We start from the raw sequence: 19,302 nt of genomic DNA on the forward strand, positions 1-19,302 counted from the left end.
TACGTAGGTATGTGGGAATGGGGGGGTCAGAGGAACGTGGTTACCATTTCAAACTTTTCAAATATTATCTGTTGAGAAATTTCTTCACATCTCACCCAACTGGTTAGGTGTGAAGTCGCAGGAATGCCCAGAGCTTAGTAATTCATTCATTGAACACATACTAGACATGCTTTTCTAAGTTCAGGAGAGAGTACAGGACACAAACTCCTGCTCTCCTGGGCTTCCACTCTGCTGGGGAGAGAGACTAAGGAGGACGGCCTGTGCCAAGGCTCTGATGGAAGTCGGCTGGGCTGTGCACACAGAAGATAGTATCTGTGGTTACTCTGGGGTAACCAAGAGGGCAAGGCTGCTCTGAGCTGCTGGGGCTGAGCTGGCAGGGCAGTACTTGTCCACTGTAATTTGGCGGCACACTGGGTGCCGGCAGCGCCCGTAGGCAAGCTCTGCCTGGGCCTTGCTCATTTCCGGCATGGCTGCCAGCAACCAGAGCAGGCTCGGCACATAGTATGTTGAATGACGTAGGATTCAGAGAGCTTATTCAGGACTTGAACCCAGGTTGTCTGTTGAGGTGGATGATGGGGTTCTAGGTACCTGCCCACCTAGGTCGGAGTCCTGGGTCCATCCCTTTCAGGTTGTGTGCAAATGCATACATTGCTTATATTCTGAGCCTGTTTCCTCATCTGTAAATGGGGGGAGGGTAATAACGGTCCCCACCGGAAAGGGCTGTTGGAGGATTAATTTAGTCAATGCTGACAAAGTTCTTAGTACATACACTCTGTCGTGTTGCTAGGACGATTACTGCTGTCTGACCGCCTCCATCTTGAGTGCACCCTCTCAGCATTCTAGGGTCAGAACCAAGAACAAAATATATCATCATTGTGGAGGAAGCCAGGGCGAATCCACAGTAGGAAGGGGGCAGGAAATCCACCCCCGCCCCAGGATCACAGCAAAGGCGGGGTGGGGGTTGGCAAGGACAGGGACTGGAGAGGACTCGGCAGTTAGCTGTTGCCCTGAGTCTGCCCCTTGATTCTGCACCCTCTGTGCCCTCTGCATCGTTAGGAGAATGTGAGTGCTCTGTCCTCAAGCTGCCGGAGGCTGGCATGAGGCAGTGACTCCCCGCACTACCAGGCACGGTACACAGATGAGACCAGGTCTCTCCAGTTTGCATGGTGGGAGGCGGAGCGGAGATGGGATGGGATTTTTTAAATTCGCAGCGGGGATGGGAAGGGGGAAGCGCAGTCTTGTTCACCAAAACCCCGGCACGCTGGAGTTACAGGGCCCCCTTGGAGCGCAAGTGAGGTAAGTTTAGGACAAATCAAAGGCAGCGTGCTTCACCCAGCAGGGGAGGATACCGATGGAACTCATTACCCCAAGATGTGGTCTCAGCTGGGAATATAAATAGCTTCACAAAAGGTTTAGATAAATCCATGGATGACAGCTCTGTTCATGGGTTAGAAGGGGAAGGAAGCTGTTTGGGGCCTGCTGGCCTGTGGGGAAGGCCCCAGGGCGGCAACCTGGCCTCCCTAAGAGCTCCCCATGGGACCCAGTTGGCAGCAGACTTCAGGCCACAGGAACCCCAGGGGGCAGCGTCAGTGTTCCTGCAGGCTGGAGCCTGAGTCCACGGTTTGCTGCCTCAACCCGCCAACCCCTAACACTTGCCATCCGTTGTTTGGGGAGATAAAGCGTCCTGGCCGAGCTGTCCCCGAAGGGACCAGCAGAGGGAGACAGACACCGTGTCCAGGCCCAGCTCCCAGAATAGAGCCAGGCGACTTGGCCTCCGCAGGGCAAGCAAGCGCCCCTGGGTCCCAACTTGGTGCCCACGCTGTGCTAGACACGCGAGGAGGGAGGGGCTGAGATGAGCTTACTACAGTGGGGGGGGCAGGGGTCACAGACTTCAGGAAACTGGGGGCAGGGCAGGGAGAAGGCCACTAATTAACAGCAGGGCGGCTCTGGGGCCATTTTGCCCTCTGTCCCAGGAGACAGCTGAGCCCCTGGCTGGCAGGCATGGGTCACTATAGGTCCACATTATTCTGTGGGGCACATAGAGAAGGTGCTTCCAAGAATTCTGCGGGACAGCTGGACCCCAGAGTTCTGTGTGCCAGGTCTTCCCCAGCCCCCGAATCAGTACCAGGCCAGGTGTGGCTTTCGCATGTTTTCCACTCAAATTCTCCCCTGACATTTCCTTCTGCTGACTTCTCCTTTCTCTATACCACAGTCCTTTGTACACCTTGAGTTCTTGAGTCCATTTAACAAATTTTGTAGCAGGCAGTGGCTGAAACTGACGTGTGCTCAGAGCACTCTGTTGAGGGCCACAGGTGACCTCAGAAAGGTGCCTTTGGGGCTGGGAGGGGTGAGCTCCTTACAGACCCAAACCGCCCACGTCTGGCAGACAGATGGCCTGAAAGCCCAGAATGGGGCTGGCACACGGCACAGCCAGGACGGGCAGGCCCCTCTCATCCCTTCCGAGCTCACTGTACCCCGAGTGTCTCCCTTCCTCCTCCAACACACTGAACCCCTTGGGGAGGCTGTTTGGGACGCCAAGTCAAATGCTCAAGAATCACTCATTGTTGGGGAGTTGAGCAATGGCCCGATTCTAGAACCCTCTAGAGTTCTGTGTCTGTGCTCTGTATGGGGAATCAGAGTCCCGGTAGGCGTCTTATATTAATTTTTGCTCCAAGAGACGCATTAGAGCTGATTGTCCGGCTAGGTCTTATTTTCGGGGAAACAGTATAATCCTACTTAACATCACTGAGTGACAGACCGGCCTTGTATGAACTCAATTGTCCCTTACTCTGAGGAAAGTACCATTAGCATCACCCCTGTTTTATGCAAGAGAAAACTGAGGTGCAGAGGGGTCAAGTGACTTGTCCAAAGTCACACACCTAGTAAAAGGGGAGCGGTCACCCTCACCAGTGTCACTCTCCCATCAACGCAGGCACTGGGGGTGGGACTCCCATCTCTGCCACACGGGATGGCCCCAGGGAGATGCTGTGTCCTCTGACCCCAGCCCCTGAGAAGCCCAGACAGTCTGGAGGAAGCCCCGAGAAGCCTGAAGGGAGGCAGCGTGGGGAGGGAGGGGACAGAGCGGGAGGAGCCGGCAGTGACTCAGCAGGGCAGGATAAGGATCTTCCAGCCCAGGGAGAGGTAACCCCACTCCTCTGCCAGGGGAGACGGAGTCACGGAGCCCGAGGCATGGGTTGGCCAGGGCAATGGAACATCCTGGGAGAACGCAGGGAAAGCTCCAGGCGGGCAAGGGAGGAGTTGAGCACCGGGGGTATCCCTTTGCCCCTGTCCTCCTCACACACCCACCACCCCACTATCCTTGCAGACTGGCAGCTCAAGCCCTGCTAGGACAGAGAGTGGCGACCAGCACGGCCTGGTTCCTTGGCTTCAGGGGAGGCAGGTGGGTGCGGTGTCCTCCGGGAGGCCTGAGCTGGTCCAGGTATGGGTGGGGGACCCAAGGCAGGGTAGGGCCCTTGCTGAGGTAGGAGGAGGCCCCGGGCTTTCCGCTGACATCATGGCCAACTCAGGGTGAGGCAGGGCCCTCTGGGCTCCTGCCCAATGGAGGGAAAGGGGAAGTGCACACCTGTGCCTTTCCGTGCCCTCCTGCCCTCAGTGGCCCCCGGGCCTATACATCCACACCGGCTGTGCTCGTGTGGCAGTGGCAAGGCACTCCTTGGGGGGGGGGTGTGTCCCAGGGGGGCTCCCTAGGCCCTCCCTGTGCAGGCCATACAGTCTGGCCCTCAGGAAGCACGGGTCCCCTGGCCCTGGTTTCTGCAGGCAGGTGGTCCTTTACTCAATCCATGGTTCAAACTCTCCACTCCTGGAAACTGCAACTCTAGCTGAGGGGATTAGAGCACTCTTGGGGTGGCGCCTGTCACTGACCCAGGAGGGCGATATGGGGTGCGGCCCAGCATTACACGGTCAATTCATATAATGGGTGATGGTTGGTCAGCAGGAGAGCCCACGTCTCTGCTCCAGGCAAACAGGGCCTTTTTCTCTCCCAAGAAACGTCTTACTGTCCTGAAAAGACCAGGCCTGCCCCGGGTTAGGTACCTTATAGCCTGGGGGTGCTGGGCAAGTACTGCGGTCTCTGGAGCCGCTCTCAGCATCCATCCGCTTCTCCTTTGAAGAGTCCCTTGCCTCAGTGTTCCCCCTCTCCCCGCCTCGTCCCAGGTTTGCACCTGCATGGTGTAGCTAAAAGGGCATGGCATAGATGGCAGACAGTTCTGGGCTCCAGTCCTGGTTCAACCGATTGTGTGACCTTAGACAAGTGACTTCATCTTACCAAGCCGCAGTTTCCTCACATATAAAATGGGGAATTAACAGTTCCTATTTTATATGGTTATATTAAGGACGAGATAAAATTGTTCACATAGTGCCTCAGTATAGGACCTGATTCGTGGTGAGAATTCAGTACATTTAAACTAGAGGCCTAAGAGAGTAACACGTCACCAAGAAACGCGAGGCAGTGCAGTAGGCTGGCAGAGTAGCCATGGCAGATTCCTGGCTCTCCTGCCTGCACACGGGCCAGCTTCCTTTCCTCTACCTGACAGCTCCTTAGGGCTCCTCTCTGTGTCTATGGCATGTGGCATGGAGTCGATGCTCCGGGAATGTTTGGTGAACGAATGAATGAATTGGTGAATGTCCTTACTCACCTCTGTGGGCTTCTCCACCACCACGCTCCTGCTCACCCATCAGAGGGGACCAGACCAGAAGCTTCTCTAGTGCAGGAATCCCGGAGACGCAGGAGCCAGCGACCGTCCAATGCCAATTTTGCCGCTGCCTGGAACGTGGTGTTTTGGGGCATCTGGAGAAGGGATGCCAGTTATGGGGGAAGGTGGGAGGGAGAGGGGGGACCCTAGCCTGTCCTTGAGCCAACAGTGACTCACACCCACCACTTGGAGGGCAGTCAGTCATTACCTGGTGCCAGCTAGCCCTGCCCCCTACCCAGCCACACCCCTGGGCCTTACCTGCCACCCAACCGTGGATGGTAAAGCCTGGAGTCTAGGCCAGCGGGCAGCAAAGCAGTGTCTTCCTCTTCAGCTCACTGACACTCCCAGGATCCTGTGGGGCAGGAGGAGAGAGGTGGTCATATTCCATTCCACAGAAAAGTGATGGGTTTGTCCCAAGGTCACACTGGTCAATTGGGAGCCTGCCGCTGGGACTCCCAGCCTGGCCCTCTGCCCAGTGCAGGGAGCCCTGGGGACAATGCCCGGGGCTACCTCTGTGGTGCCTCAGCCTTTTGTTGCCTTGCCGCTGCCCCTCTGGCCATCCAGCCACATTTCTACCCTGAAGCTCCACCTCCTCCCAGAGCGCTCCTTCCCTCACCATCCTCTGATCTCAGACAGTTTAATGAGTGTCCCTTGTCACAAGACTGAAATTCTTGAAGGCAGGGGTGGGTTTTCCTCTTCGCTAGGTCCTTTATAGGGCCTAGCACCCAGCAGGGGCTCCGGAAATGCCTGCACAACACACCACGGGACAGATGGATCTGGAACTCAGGGGGGCGGTTTCTCCTCTAACCTCTGCCCTGCCCCCACCAGCAGGCAGCAGGCAGCAGGCAGGTCCCCAGCTGGAAATCAGAGGGCAGCCACCTGTGCCCTGCCACCCCACAGAAACCCTGGAGGGGCTATTCCTGCTCGGTTTCTCCTTCCCTCCTTCTCCCCCCAATCCCAGCAGCCCACTCCCATTTGGGATTTGGCAGAATAAAAGCACAGTCTTTATTCCAGCCCCCACCCCAACCCAATTGGCAGCTCCTAGCCTGCTGCCTTTGCCCAGACATGGCAGAGGGGCACTGGCAGCTTGGAGATGGAGTTGATTTTCCCTTTGGCAGTGGGGAAGAGAGGGAGGGGAGAGACTTGCCCCCCCCCACCCCTGTGAGGGGAGAGGGTAGGGATGCAAGTCCAGACAAGAAGCAGAGGCAGAACATGACTTCCCCCGTTTGCGGGGTCACGGCACCAAGCCCAGGGGCTGTGTGTAAAGCCAATTGTCCCTGTACCCACCTGGCCTGGGTCCTCATTTCAGAGTTGTGGCCCTGGGTTCCTGCAAACCAAAGCTTTCTAGACTCCTGAGGTGAACACTTGCTGGAGGCGGGGGCCACATGGTAAGCCCCCCGCACCCTCCCCACACACACTGCAGTCTGCTCCTCTTCCTCCTTGGACTCCCGCCTTCTCCCCTCCTTCCCACCCCCACCCACTTATTTGCCTCTTTGTGTCTCCTCTTTCCTGCCCTGTCCCTTCTCTTCTCCCCCTCCTCTTCCCTCAGCCCCCACCCTCCTCCTTCAGCTCCCCTCTCCCCCTTTCCCCTTTCTCTCCTGGCCCCTTCCTCCTCCTGCGGTGGGGCTGCTTTCTCCCTGACTCAGCAAGGTGCTTTATAAGGTGCTGAGGGGGCTCAGCCAAATCCAAACCACATTGTCCGTACAGATACTCTCCATAAGCAGCAGGCTGCAAACCAGGGGAGGACTTGAGCCGCTCCCCTCCCCTCCGTGGTTCCTTCCCTCTGACAGAATGGCTGCTAGGGGACCTCCTGGCTGGCCTCCGTGTCAATCACCCACTGGGCATCTATCTGCCTTCTTGACCTTGGCATGGGCATCAGAGATCATTGGGCTCACCAGTCAAGAATGTCATTGAAACTCCAGCATTTGGGGTGGGGGGGGAGCGGGGGGGGGGCGGGGGAACTTTTTGAGAAGTCCCCTCCAAGGTAGGTTTCATCAAAGCTGTTGCTGATGCCCCAGAAAGTCCCCTGCCCCCCACCCCAGGCCAGCTCCCCTTTCCCAGTTCTTTTTCTCAGTTAGGAAAAAAAAAAAGAGGGGAAAAAACTCAACAACAAAGTCTGTCCCACTCCAGTGAGGTAATTGAAAACAAACTTCTTCCCCACCCCCCCACCCCCCCACCCCAGTTCTAGAAGTGCAGAAAAGGGAAGAGCTGCCCTGGGAACCCAATGCTGGTCATGCCCATGCCGCCTGCAGGCTGGAGGGGCTGTGGCTGGGCTGGCAGGATGTCCACCTTTCTCTGGGTCGGCAGGGGAGGAATGGGGAGCAGAGCTCTGATGCTGTAGCACGGGAATCACCTTCCAGATCTGGCCCACCACTGCTACTCCCTCTTTGAAACAACAAAGAAACAACAACAAAAACAACTCATTACCAAATGATTTCATCGCTGGGCTTGTTCTAGAGCCCTCAAGCCTTGGAGACCAAATGACTGTGCCCCAAGAAAAGTCTCGAAGTGGGGCTTTCTGCACCACCCCAGATGAGAGCGGTTTCCTCTGCACTCTCCCTGGCAGCCCTCTTTAGAGGAAGGGAGACCTGGAGGGTCGAGGTTTATGGGTCCCCTGGGTATCCCGCCCAGCAAATCCCCCCCAGGCCTGAGGGAAGGAAGGAGGAGAGCACTCCACAGCCAAACCACCCCTACCCCACCACCGGAAAAAACCAACAACCCCAAACCCCAAAGGCAGGAGGAAGCCAACGTCTTTATGGGGAAGCATTTCACAAATGGGGTCTGTCCGTCGCCTTCAATGGGAGCATTCTCGCTGAGTCACGGGTGAAGCCTTAGTGTGGAAACTGGTCCCGGTGCCTCGTGCTGATTAATGAATTAAAACCCCCCACCCGTGTGCACTCTCCTAGCCACTGGAAGAATGAAGAACGTTGTGAGCTTGAGGGAAAAGCCCTCCGCCAAGTGCCTTCTTCTTTCCTGCGAGCCGGGCAGAGGGCCTGTGGTGCCCTCTTCCTCCCCCGCAGGGGGCATTGTGAGCCGGTTAGTCACCTGCCCCGGCCGAACGCCTCACTTAGCCCCAGCTTTTGGAAACGGGACAGGCGGCGGGACAATAGGCGAGAGGGGCGGTCAGCCCAGACAAAGGGCAGCAGGAAAAACACCATCACTGGCTTGGAGGCCAGCTCGCTGGCATTTGGGAGAATGTGTCATTGCATTTACTGGGTGTGGGGGGGAAGGTTAGGCAGAGGTAGGGTGTGAGCGGGACCCGCGCCGGGCAGCGGGCAGTGCCCCAGGCCGACACCAAGGGCGAGGAAACGGAGCGGGCGGCTCCCTCCCAGAACTCTCCGAGTTTGCAGACGGACTGATGCCCTCCCTGCCCCCTCCCCCAGGAGGCCCGGGGTGGTACCGCCGCAGCCTCGCCTCACCTCACCCCCCCTCGGTGTAGTGGGAGGGAGAGGAGCCCCAGAAGCCCTCCCTTCTCTCCTCCCCCCCTCCTCCCCCCACCCCGGGGAGGGCCGCTACAATTTGTGGTTGCAGCTTTACACGTCAGAAAAAAAAAAAAAAAGTTTGCAGAATGTCCCACACCGAAAAAAAAAAAAATCCGAAACCGAGCGAAAAAAACCTGCGAGTGGGCCTGGCGGATGGGATTATTAAAGCCTCGCCGGAGCCGCGGCTCGCCCTCGCACTCCGCCAGCCTCCGGGAGAGGAGCCGCGCCCGGCCGGCCCGGCCCCCAGCCCCATGGACTTCCGAGCAGGTAGGAGCCAGGCGTCCGAGGCCCCGGCCCCCGCCCCCGCGCGGGAGCCGCGAGATCCGGTTCCGTCCTTCCCGCGGGAGCCCCAGCCCGAGCCGGACGAGGGAGCCGGGAGCTGCCCCCGCCAGCGGCGCTCAGGCGGGGAGGCACAGCTGGGCGCCCTCGAGAGCGGCCCGGCCGGGACGCGGCATTCCCGGATCCCGCTCGGAGGGGCCAGGAGGTGGCCCGGGGCGCGGCAGGGAGCCCCAGCGACCCGCAGACCCGGGGAGCGGCCACCTGGAGCCCCAGCGAGGCGGGGTCCCGCAGATCCCAATGGACAGAGCCCCGCGCAGAAGTCGGAGAGTCCGAGGCGGGAGCGGGGCTGCGGGAGGGAGACGCGGCACGCGGGGAGGTGGGGGCCGGGAGAGGAAGGAGGAGGTGGGCGGGCGGGAGGGAGGCAGAGGGGAGCCGGGGCCGGGCCGGTGGGAGGCGAGGGGAGGCCGACACCTCGGGCCGCGCAGCTCTCCCTCCCCGGCCCGGCGGGAGGGGAGGGCGGAAAGGAAGGCGGGAGAGAGGGGAGAGGCGGCGGAGGGCTGAGCGGAGCCTGGCTGGGCCGGGCCGGGCCGCGGGCGGGACTCGCGGCTTCCTCGCTGCGCGGAGCCCACCATGCTGCCCGCGGCAGGGGAGCCGGCGGCAGGTAGGGCAGGGCGGCGGGAGGGGCGGCGGCACCGAGCCCCACTCCCGGCCCGCCTGGCCTGGGAGTGATTAGAGCGGGGGGCGGGCGCAGCCCGGCCGGACCGGGCAGGAAAAAGTCCGTCACCGGTCGGGGAGCAGCGGCAGTGCTCGGCGCTCGCGGCCCGCGGGAGGCGGGCGGGCCGGGCAGAGAGTTGACGCGCGGGAAGGGGCAGCGGCCGGGCCGAGCCGGGAGCCCGACGCCCGGGACCCCGCCCCCGCCCCCGCCGACGGGAAGGGAGCGACCGGGCGGGAGCGGGCCGGGGGTGGGGCCCGGGACGCCCGGGCCACACAAGGGGAAGGCGCCGCCGCCACCGGGAGGGGGTCGAGAGCGAGAGGTCACCGCCGAGGGGGGAGGGCTAGCGAGCGGCCGCCGCCGCACAGTTACTGGGCCGAGTCCCTCGAGGGAAACCTTGCCCCCCGCCCACCACCGGCTTTGCAGAGTCCTCTCATCTCTGCTCCCCCTTCCTTCCTTCCCAGCAACTCCACACTGCGCTCCAGAAGCCCTACCCAGGGACCCCCAATCCCAGAGGACCCCGTCCCAGTTTCCTCCCGCGCCCGGCCTGGCCCTTCCCCCTGGGGTATGAGGGGGCTGCCAGGGATGGAGTGGTGGCTGGCGGTCCGGCATGGCAGGAGCAGTCCAAGCCCTGGAGAGAGGCGGTGGGTGGGGGCACTGGACACTCCTGTAGGCGCTCCCTGACCCTGACCCAGAGGGACATCACCTGCTCTCAGTGTCCAGACAGACCCCTCCCCCCCTCCCCCGCACCCCAGCACACATTACCCCTCCCTCGGGACACGTTTCCCTGAGAGACTAGACCTGCTCCCACCACTGGCTCAGAGACATTGGCTGCCCTGGAGCCACGCACTCAACCAGGGGCACAAACGGGCACCAGGCAGAGATTGCAGCAGCTGTCACCCCACAGCCCCAGAAGTGTCTCCTGACTGGTGTAATGGCTCCCTCTCCCCCTCACAGAGCCCCGCACTTCTGCACACCACCCTGCCACACCAGTTACTCTATTAGTGACACTTCACATTCCTCCCTACACTCCCACCTGCTTGTTCACACCCTGGGTCCTGCCCGCTCCCTCGGAGCCCCTCCCGCCCTCTGGATAACAACACCCCTTTCAAACTCACCCACACACTTGCCCCGACTATTTCCTTTGCTTGGTCCCGGTGCCTCACATTCAGCGAGTGGCCCAGCTCCCCTGGCTTCCCCCTGCTCTCTCGCAGCACATTCAAGGGTCCTTTTGCAGCGCACTCGGAACCTTCTCACTCCGAGGAAAGCCCAACTTCTGTGACCACACTGACTTCACAAGGCAAAGCGGCTGGCCGCCTGGCTGCTTCTTTCCCGGGCCTGGGTTTCTTCTGTCATTTAAGTGGAAGAGAAGGGCAGGGAGGGGGGCTGCTGAAGAGGACCGCAGACATGGAGCCCCACGTGGTTCTGCTGAGGAACTTGACACACATAGTGCAGCCCCAAGGTCTCCTGACTTCTGGGCCCATGTGTCCCCACTCACTAAGCCACTGCTCAGTGGCCTGGGGGATAGGGAAGGATGGAAGGGAGGGGAAGGCAGAGAACACAGGAGGTCCCGCTGTTTCTGTGGGCCTTTCCCTGGAAGGCAGGTTGGGAAGCTCCCCGAAGGGCCCTTTCCTACAGTTTCAATGCCTGGGTCTCACACCACAGTGGACACACCACCCCCTAAACTGCTTCATTCCCCTCAACAGACCCCTCTAAGGCCACTAGGATTTTGTCCTGGTTTGGCTTCAGGGGCAGGGCTTTTCCTTCTGGCTCCCACATTTAGCCTAGCACCTCTCGAGTTCTGCGATGCCTCCCCTTCTCCTACATTATCTGCTACTCCTACATTATCTGCTAGCTCTTCGCCACCAATCCCAGGTGCAGTCTCCCTGCTGACTTGTTCCACCCACCCCGGCCACCCTGGCACATCTGTATTGAGTGTATCACTGAGCCCCCTCACCCTCACTAAGTGAGATCAGCCTCGGGGACAGGCCAGGGACCGAGGGGTAGCTGGCTAAAGACATGCATACCCGAGTGTGCTGCATGTCCCAGTGGCTATGCACTTGCGTGGGCTGGGTGTGTGTGTGTGTTCGTTCATGAGGGGGGCCTCGGTTCCCAGGGCCCAGGGATCTGGATGGAATTAGGGGCTGGCCCAGGCGGGGGCCAGGATGGGGGTGGGGGGGCTGTAGCAGGAAACGTGAGCTGCACTCATTAGCTCCTCACGTGCTCAGGCAGATTTATAAACACAGGGGAAGACGGGATGTAAACAATCAGTGGGCAGCAGCCAGAGGCAGAGCTGGGGCGGGGGCTGGGCTGGGGGCCAGGACTGGGGGAGGGGGCCCAGGGCACAGCCCCCAGTGGCCAGGTCCACCTGCACACCAAGAGCCTGGAGAGGAGGACGGGTGAGGGCTCCAGGATGCCCAGTGCACTCTCCCTTCTGGGGGACAGGCTAGCTGCAGGCTGCTTAAAACCGAACCACAGGTGTTCTCAGCCCCAGACGCTTTCAGTTTTGCTGCCTGAGATATGCGGACATTTTGCCCAGAGTGGAATTTGTAATAACAGAGGGTATAGCCCTGTCCCCTTTCTCCTCTCCTAGCCTTCCTCCCTCTGGATTTGAGACTCCTTCCCTCATCCTGGGTCTCTATGGGTCAGGCCGTTGGATCCTTCTGCTCTCTCTCCTGCCTGCCCCCTCCCCCCCACCCCAGCCTGCAGTGACAGTTACCTCAGAACTGAAATATTCCTGGAAACACCGGCCTCGTCTGGTTAATTTCATGAGCCGTTTTTCTGCCCAGATGACTTAGCTCTTGTTTATCCAAAGGCTTCTCCCCTGCTGTCCCTGTGTAGGGAGCCAGTGCTCCCCAGAGATGTCCCACAGGTCCCAGAAGGGGTTCCTGAGTGCCCCCACCCCACTCCATGGGATAGGCAGAGCCCTGTCCCAGAACTCTGGCTAGCAGGGCTGACCAAATCAGGGTGGGTAAAGAGGCAAACCCAGCTCCCAATTACTGCTTCAGTGATGACCCTGGGCATTGCCACTAACTGTGATGCCAGACTCAATCCTGAAAGCTACCTCAAGGCTGGAAGGGCCACTGCCCACCTCAGCCGGTCTCCAACCTCCAAAACTAACCCCACCTTGTAGGATCTTGGGGGTGATTCAGCCAGATATCCAGGGGTAGGGGTGAGGGTAGCCCGAGGTTTCGTGCAAAGAAGGGCCTGGAGTTGTCTTGGATTATGAAGAATAGGAAATAGAAAGGAACTCACCATCAGCATGAGTTCGGATGAAAAGAAAGAATGACGAAAGGAAGACTCAGGAGGGAAGGCATAGGCTGCAGATGGTAAAGAGGAAAAGGGGAGCCTGTCTCCTCAGGGAGCAGTTATGTGTTCCCTGACCCTGCTCACTGTCCTAAAACGTACATGTGCGTTGGCACACACACCCCCTCAAACTAAGAGCCTTTCCTCCAAGAGGGCAGGGTCCCTGACCTAGCAGCCTCCCGACTCCCACATTCCATAGGTAAAGCCAGCCAGTGAAGCATCTGAAAGAGTCAAGACTGACCAGTTGGGCCACTGCAAAAGTCCCCACCTGAGCCTTACACTCCGTAAGACATTCTATACAATTCGAATCCTAAACCCTTCCAGGTTTATACCCTCTCCCAAACCTTGACCCAGTGTTAGGACTAATTGTAAACCTAGTTTAATTCTTAACTCCAAACCTATCCTAACTCTAAGTACAGTCAAGTTGGATATTAAACCCATATCCAACTTATTTTTAACTATCAAAACAACATATGTCATTGCAGAAATTTTAGAAGTATAAAATATAAACTAGAAGAAACCACTCATGATCTCACATCTACCCAAGCTCAAAATCCAAACTAGCCCTACTCTTAGTGATATGCCGTGCCTCACCCCATCTGACATTTGAATCAACACATTCACAGACCTGAGTCCCAGCCAACCCTCTGCCTGCCCAAACCTCACCACATCCCCCAGCTGGACTCAAACCTCAGCCACACTCACTCAGCCAAATTCCAATAAACTAACCTGAAACTTTCAAAGTAATCCAGTCCTTAAAGCTAACCTAGCTCAATGCCAATTATAGCCTAATCCTATCCTAACCCCAGCTGCCTTTACCCAGTCCCAATGCTCACTGAATCCTAGCTCAGTGCTCTTGACCTTGGACCCCACCTAAAAGCTGGGGAAACGTTTCCCAACTGCCTATGTCTGTTCACACAGCATTGAGCCCCGGCCTCCGGCATGGGGGGGGGGGATGCCCAAACTCCCTAGCACCATCAGCTGATAAGCCCATTCATCAAATCCATCATTCTCTCTCTTCCCCTTCCTCTCCCGTCCTCCCTCTTCCCCTCTCTCCATTGCAGGCTAATTGAAAGGCCTCATTCAGGTCAAACTGTTCCCCATCCAAACCCTAGATCAGAATAGGGCAAACCTCCACACAGCAGGCAGTCCCCAAGAGTGAACACTAAGTCTCCTTTATTTTAATGCCATCCTACACTTGCACAGCAAGGACCAAATCCTAGAATGGTCCCACCACTGACCACAGGAGCCAGCTCTGTGTCGTTCTCCCTGACCCCGCTTGGTGTCCTGACCCTGTATCTTGCCTCCTGGGGCTTCACCTGGCCTCCTTTGTTTTGGGGGGCAGCCTCTCCCTTGCACCCCTCCCAGGGCTGACTGCTCTTAGCTGGCAGCTCTGACATGTGCTGTTTCCCATTCCTTGGCTCCCTGCAAACTGCAGAGGGACTGAGAGGCTGGGGAAGGAGGCTGAGATACACCTGGAACCCGGGAATACTGATCCATGTCCCTAGGCCTGGCCCCGTCCCTTACACACACATACATGTCAGCACATATACAGTGAGTCTTACAGCTGACACACAAATATACGCTCCAATATCTACTGGTAGACACACACACACACACACACACTTTCTTGGACCAGGAATGCCCCCCTCCTCCATCCCCCCTGTCTCCCATCTGGCGTCCCACCGTCACCCCCCCTCCCAGCCCAAGGTGGGGACAGACACCTGAGGGGCTGCCAGCTGCTTCCTCTCCGGGCCAGGCCCGCCCTCATGCTTCTTGCCCATCCTGTCTGCAGGGGACTCGTGGGGGATGCTAGCTTGCCTGTGCACCGTGCTCTGGCACCTCCCTGCTGTGCCAGCCCTCAATCGCACAGGGGACCCAGGGCCTGGCCCCTCCATCCAGAAAACCTATGACCTCACCCGCTACCTGGAGCACCAACTCCGCAGCTTGGCTGGGACCTACGTGAGTATCCAGGGCAGTTTAGGGGTCTGGGATTTGGGTGAAGAAAGAGAAGAGGAATTGGGGCAAGAGAGACAGAATGGTGAAGGGGTCCTGATGAATGTGGGGTGATAAGGAGGGGCCCTTTGGCTCCAAGCAGTCTCTGTGTCTGGCCTCTCTCCTGCCCTTCCCTCTTAGGTGCCCCCTCCTTCCCATCCCTGGCCCCAGGACTAGGCATGTGGGCAGGCCTCGCACCCGCCTTGGCCCATTGCCCCACTGGCTGCCGGCCCAGCCGCCCGCCTCCCCCTGGGGGCCGGGGAAGTCTCCTCTGTTTACACCGTGTTGTGGTGTCTCTTGCACGGGCGGGGCTGGGTGGGGATGGAGGGGGCCCCACCTCCCATGCCTGTGTTCCAGCTCGCCTCTGCCCCAGACCTGGGGCCCTGCTGCTCTGGACCCATGGGCCTCCCTTCTGTCTGCCTCTCCCATCCTAGCTGGGCCTCCTAGGGGGGACTGGTGGGAAGGGGGCTGCAGGGAACCCAGGCTAGTCATGGCAGGGGACGCAGGGTGTGGATGAAGTTCTGCCATAAGAACTTGGGGCAGCTCAGAGGTGTTCTGAGAGCCCAGGAGAGGAGGAAGGAGGGTCAGAGTTAGCGAGGACCACTGGGAACCGGCCCCCTCTTCCCGTGTTCCTCTTCCACATCCCAGACCCTACTTTGGAGCCAGGGAAGGAAAGGGGAGGAGGGCAGCGGGGGAGCTGGCTCCAGCCCCAGGATACACCGAGGAAATTAGTTTGTCTCTACGCTTGTCAGCGTGCGAACCTCCCCCTGGGCCCTTGCCTATCCCAGGCCTCGCCCTCTCTTCTCCCTTTCTCTCCCCAGCTGAACTGTCTCCCTCAGCCCTTTCCCTGGGCCCCAGGCTTCTCCCCGGGGGGGTTGGCAAGGCTCTGTCCTCTTCCCTAGCCTGGCTTCCATACCCTTCCTCCTGCCCCACTCTTGTGACTGCCTCAGTTGCTTCCTTCCGCAGCCCTGCTCCAATGGGCTGAACCCTTCCTTGGGGCTTGGTGAGTACCTTCCGTCCCCGGCCCTTCAGCTGCTGGGACCAGACATATCAAGAGGCAAATGGAACTCCGATGCCCACAGGCCCCTCTGCCTTTGCACCCGCTTTCCCCTCTCTGGTTTCCCTGTCCAGAAAACCTTTACTTGACTCTGCTACCCCCTCTAGTTCCCGACCCTTTTTCTCCACTGGCTTTCCCTGCCAAATTTCTCGAAGGAGTGGTCTACACCCTCTGCCTCCGCTTCCTCTCCACCCACTCACTCCTTAACCCCCTGCAATCTGGCTTCCAGGCCACTGAAACGGTTCTCTCCAAGGTTGTCAGGCGTCTCCTTCTTGCCAAACCCAGCGGCACTTTCTAAGGCTCATTCTCCTGCTCTGTCTTACAGCCACACTGCTGAGCGCTGCTGCCTTCTTGAACCACTCTTCTTGGCTCCGCACTCTCCTGGTCCACCTCCTACCTCTGCGGTCTGGCCTCCGGGGGCCTCCTGGCTCCTCTTCCTCTTTGCCCTGCCCCCAGGTCGGCGCTCTCCGGAGGCTTGCAAACATAGCCAGGCGAATCAGCGAGTCCTCCCCGAGGATCTGCTGCTCACTTTTTCTCTTCCTACACCTCTCTCCATAGGAGAGCTCAGCACCCCCATTGCTTCAACTATCACCTCCATACAGGTGACATCCCCGGAGAAACTTAGGGGAGGCCTGTGAACAGAGGTCCAGCAAGTGTGTTGATAGGGCCAGTGTCAGGGGACACAGGAAGTAGAAGCTTTGGGGGCAGGTGTCTCCTGGGCTGCGAGCTGGCTGCTTGCCCCCCCCTCCTTCTTCCCCTTCCCCATCACCCTCTCCTTTCTGCAGCTGAACTACCTGGGCCCCCCTTTCAACGAGCCTGACTTCAATCCACCTCGGCTGGGGGCAGAGACTCTGCCCAGGGCCACTGTCAATTTGGAAGTATGGCGAAGCCTCAATGACAAACTGCGGCTGACCCAGAACTACGAGGCCTACAGCCACCTTCTGTGCCACTTGCGTGGCCTTAACCGGCAGGCGGCAGCAGCCGAGCTGCGTCGCAGCCTGGCCCACTTCTGCACCAGTGTCCAGGGCCTGCTGGGCAGCATCGCGGGTGTCATGGCGGCTCTGGGCTACCCACTGCCCCAGCCTCTGCCCGGGACTGAGCCCACCTGGGCCCCTGGCCCCGCCCACAGCGACTTCCTCCAGAAGATGGACGACTTCTGGCTGCTGAAGGAGCTGCAGACCTGGCTGTGGCGCTCAGCCAAGGACTTCAACCGGCTCAAGAAGAAGATACAGCCTCCAGCCGCTGCGGTCACCCTGCACCTGGAGGCCCATGGCTTCTGATCTCTGACCTTTACCACCTCCTCTTTCCCTTCTCCCTGCAACCCTGCTCCCGCTCTGGGAGGAGAAACCTGTATGCCAACACTTGTTGAGCCAGGAGACAGAAGCGGTGAGCCTCTGGCCCTTCCCGGACTTGGAGGAGGGCGCGATGCAATAAGGCCCATCTCCTCCCCACTTCCCAAAGTTCTGCAGGTCTGGGGAAGAGGTGCAATAGGCCACGTCCCATTTCCACAGGAAGTGGTGCTCAAGGGAGCCCGAAGTGGTTCGAGTCGGTGCAAAGGCTCTCTCCTGCTTCCTGCCCATCACCTGCCAGTGCCCAACCAGCCTCTCGAGTGGCACTTCCAGGAAGCATGCCTGTAGGGCAGGAAGGGGGCCACCACAGCACGTGCCTTTTTGGGGTGAAGCCATTTGACTGCCCCACTCTCCTTAGATGGGTGTTGCTCCCCTACCCCCATTAACTCCATACATCCAATTCAGGAAACGAATGCAGTGGCAAGTCCAAACAGGAAGAGATAGGATTAAAAATGGAAGAGGTGGGGTCTGCATTGGAGGTAATACTGAAAGCAGAGGGACAGGGACAGACCAGGGGTGACCCAGGGGTCACCAAGGCAACTGTGGCACAGCAACCAAAGGATCGTGCCTCGAATTTTCTTGCCGGCATCATGGTGCCCTTCTCAGCCCCCTTTTCCAGGGTATCTGTGGGTTGCCCAGCCTGGGGAGGGCAACCATAGCCACAGCCACAGGATTTCCTGAAAGTTTACATTGCAGTAGCATTTCGGGGTGTGGGGGGGCAGCTCCCCCAGGCCCTGCCCTCCAGCCCCAACCACTCATGACTGTTTGTTGTATTAATATTTATTTATTTGGAGATGTTATTTATTAGATTATATTTATTGCAGAATTTCTATTCTTGTATTAACAAATAAAATGCTTGCCCCAGAAGCTTCTCTTCGCTTGGCCTTGCCCCTCCTCCTGGCTCTTATTACTCATTCCCCTGGCCCTTCCCCTCCCCTGGAAGAGCCTGGAAGCCCCAGAGTTACCTCAGGAGATGCAAAGAGCTTGGGGAAGAGGTTCTCCCCGTTCTGTCCACTGGGGAAGATGTGTACATAGCGGACTTCACTCCAGCTCCCTCCTTCAACGCCATGCTGCTCCGTAATCCTCCCAAATGCCTCTGCTGTCGCCTATTTTCCTTCTCCCAGCCTCTGCTCAGTCTACCTCGCCTCTCTGGATTACTTTCATGGTCTCAGGTCTGTGTCTCTGCAAAGCAGTTTTACCTGCCCCTCTGGTGCCCTCCAGTGGTTAGCCCAGGCATTCAGTCCTCAGTTTCCCCAGAACCCCTACCTGTGGCTGCCTACAGCCCCCTCCTCCCCAGCAGTGACCCTCACCTTCTCAATGCCCTTCATCTCCTAAGAAGGGCGATGGACTGCGGCCAAGTTACGAGTCTCAGCTATGACTACTCCTTTCCCTCCAACGTAAGATGGCACATTTCTGGGAAAGAGAAAAACTCGTATTGGACTGCAAGTGAACGGGAAAGATGTTATTCGAGGGGTGACCTAATTCAAATCCCAGTTTCATAATCTGTTAGCTGAATGACCTCGGACAAATTATTTAAAGCTCTATTCTCCAGGCCTCATCAGTAAAATGGGGGTATTAAATTCCCTTATACGGTTGTTGGAAAGGACAAGAGAGACAATAAAGGTAAGACATATGGCTGCAGCGGTGATTCATAACTAGATTACTCAGGACATCTGGCATGTCACTAGTGAAGAGCTGCTGGGTGAATGAACGGGGTAACTGCTCCCAGGTAATACGTGGATGTTTTATTATAACACAAGGGGCTCCTGGACACCGTGCCCTAAGTGAAGGAAGTAACAAATGATGATGATGTCGATTCGTCCTAATGACCTGTCCATCACCGTGCTAACTGGTGTCGGAAAGATACAAGAAGTGCGAGACCTAGGAGGCCGGCCCGGTGGCTCAGGTGGTTGGAGCTCCGTACTCCTAACGCTGAAGGCTGCCCGTTTGATTCCCACATGGGCCAGTCGGCTCTCAACCACAAGGTTGCCCATTTGATTCCCCCAAGGGACTCCTCCCTGCAACTAACAATGGCAACCGAACCTGGAGCTGAGCTGCGCCCTTCACAACTAAGATTGAAAGGACAACAACTTGACTTGGAAAAAGTCCTGGAAGTACACACTTGTTCCCCAATAAAGTGCTGTTCCCCTTCCCCAATAAAAATCTTAAAAAAAAAAATAGAAGAAGAAGTCCAAGACCCAACCCAACATGGCTGCTGCCCTTGTGGAGCCTGGGATCTTCTAGGAAGAGAAGACAAATGAACCTGAGTGCTAAGAAACAAAAGCATAGACGTGTGATATGCATTGAGAGGTACCGACAAGTGCTTGAGCCACGGGAAAAGGGAGAGGCTGGAGTATAGGTGCAGAAGCTACTGGACTTGCTCGTGGGTGGGGCAAGCCAGGCTCTGCTG

The 19,302-nt window shown here is 58.2% G+C and overlaps 1 protein-coding gene and 1 long non-coding RNA gene across 5 annotated transcripts in view; one reads left to right on the forward strand and one right to left on the reverse strand.

Annotated features, from left to right (window-relative positions):
* Positions 1-4,655: 4,655 nt before the first annotated feature.
* The window catches only part of LOC308504429, a 38,834-nt gene continuing 24,187 nt past the window's right edge, over positions 4,656-19,302 (reverse strand). Inside the window, exons 4-5 of one of the 2 annotated variants that reach the window (XR_013994352.1) lie at positions 4,971-5,064; positions 4,656-4,807 (exon numbers count right to left, since the gene is read on the reverse strand). This is a non-coding gene — a long non-coding RNA (uncharacterized lncRNA). Of the gene's footprint in view, positions 4,808-4,970; positions 5,065-19,302 lie in introns of those variants that run through there. The other variant, XR_013994353.1, reaches the window with a different exon arrangement.
* Positions 8,220-17,757, forward strand: CLCF1 (cardiotrophin like cytokine factor 1). Of its 3 annotated transcripts, none has more exons than XM_081062842.1 (3): positions 8,220-8,461; positions 14,287-14,453; positions 16,329-17,757. In XM_081062842.1, exons 1-3 carry the CDS (start codon positions 8,281-8,283, stop codon positions 16,821-16,823), a joined length of 843 nt encoding a protein of 280 aa, XP_080918968.1. In that variant the 5' UTR covers positions 8,220-8,280; the 3' UTR covers positions 16,824-17,757. The 3 variants fall into 3 exon arrangements, with proteins under 3 accessions (XP_080918968.1, XP_080918969.1, XP_080918970.1); XM_081062843.1 differs by lacking the exon at positions 8,220-8,461 and adding an exon at positions 9,006-9,134; XM_081062844.1 differs by lacking the exon at positions 8,220-8,461 and adding an exon at positions 11,907-12,775 and having other exon boundaries at positions 16,329-17,751.

The sequence above is a fragment of the Rhinolophus hipposideros genome (assembly GCF_964194185.1).
Source record: "Rhinolophus hipposideros genome assembly, chromosome: 10".
NCBI classification, from domain to species: Eukaryota; Metazoa; Chordata; class Mammalia; order Chiroptera; family Rhinolophidae; genus Rhinolophus; species Rhinolophus hipposideros.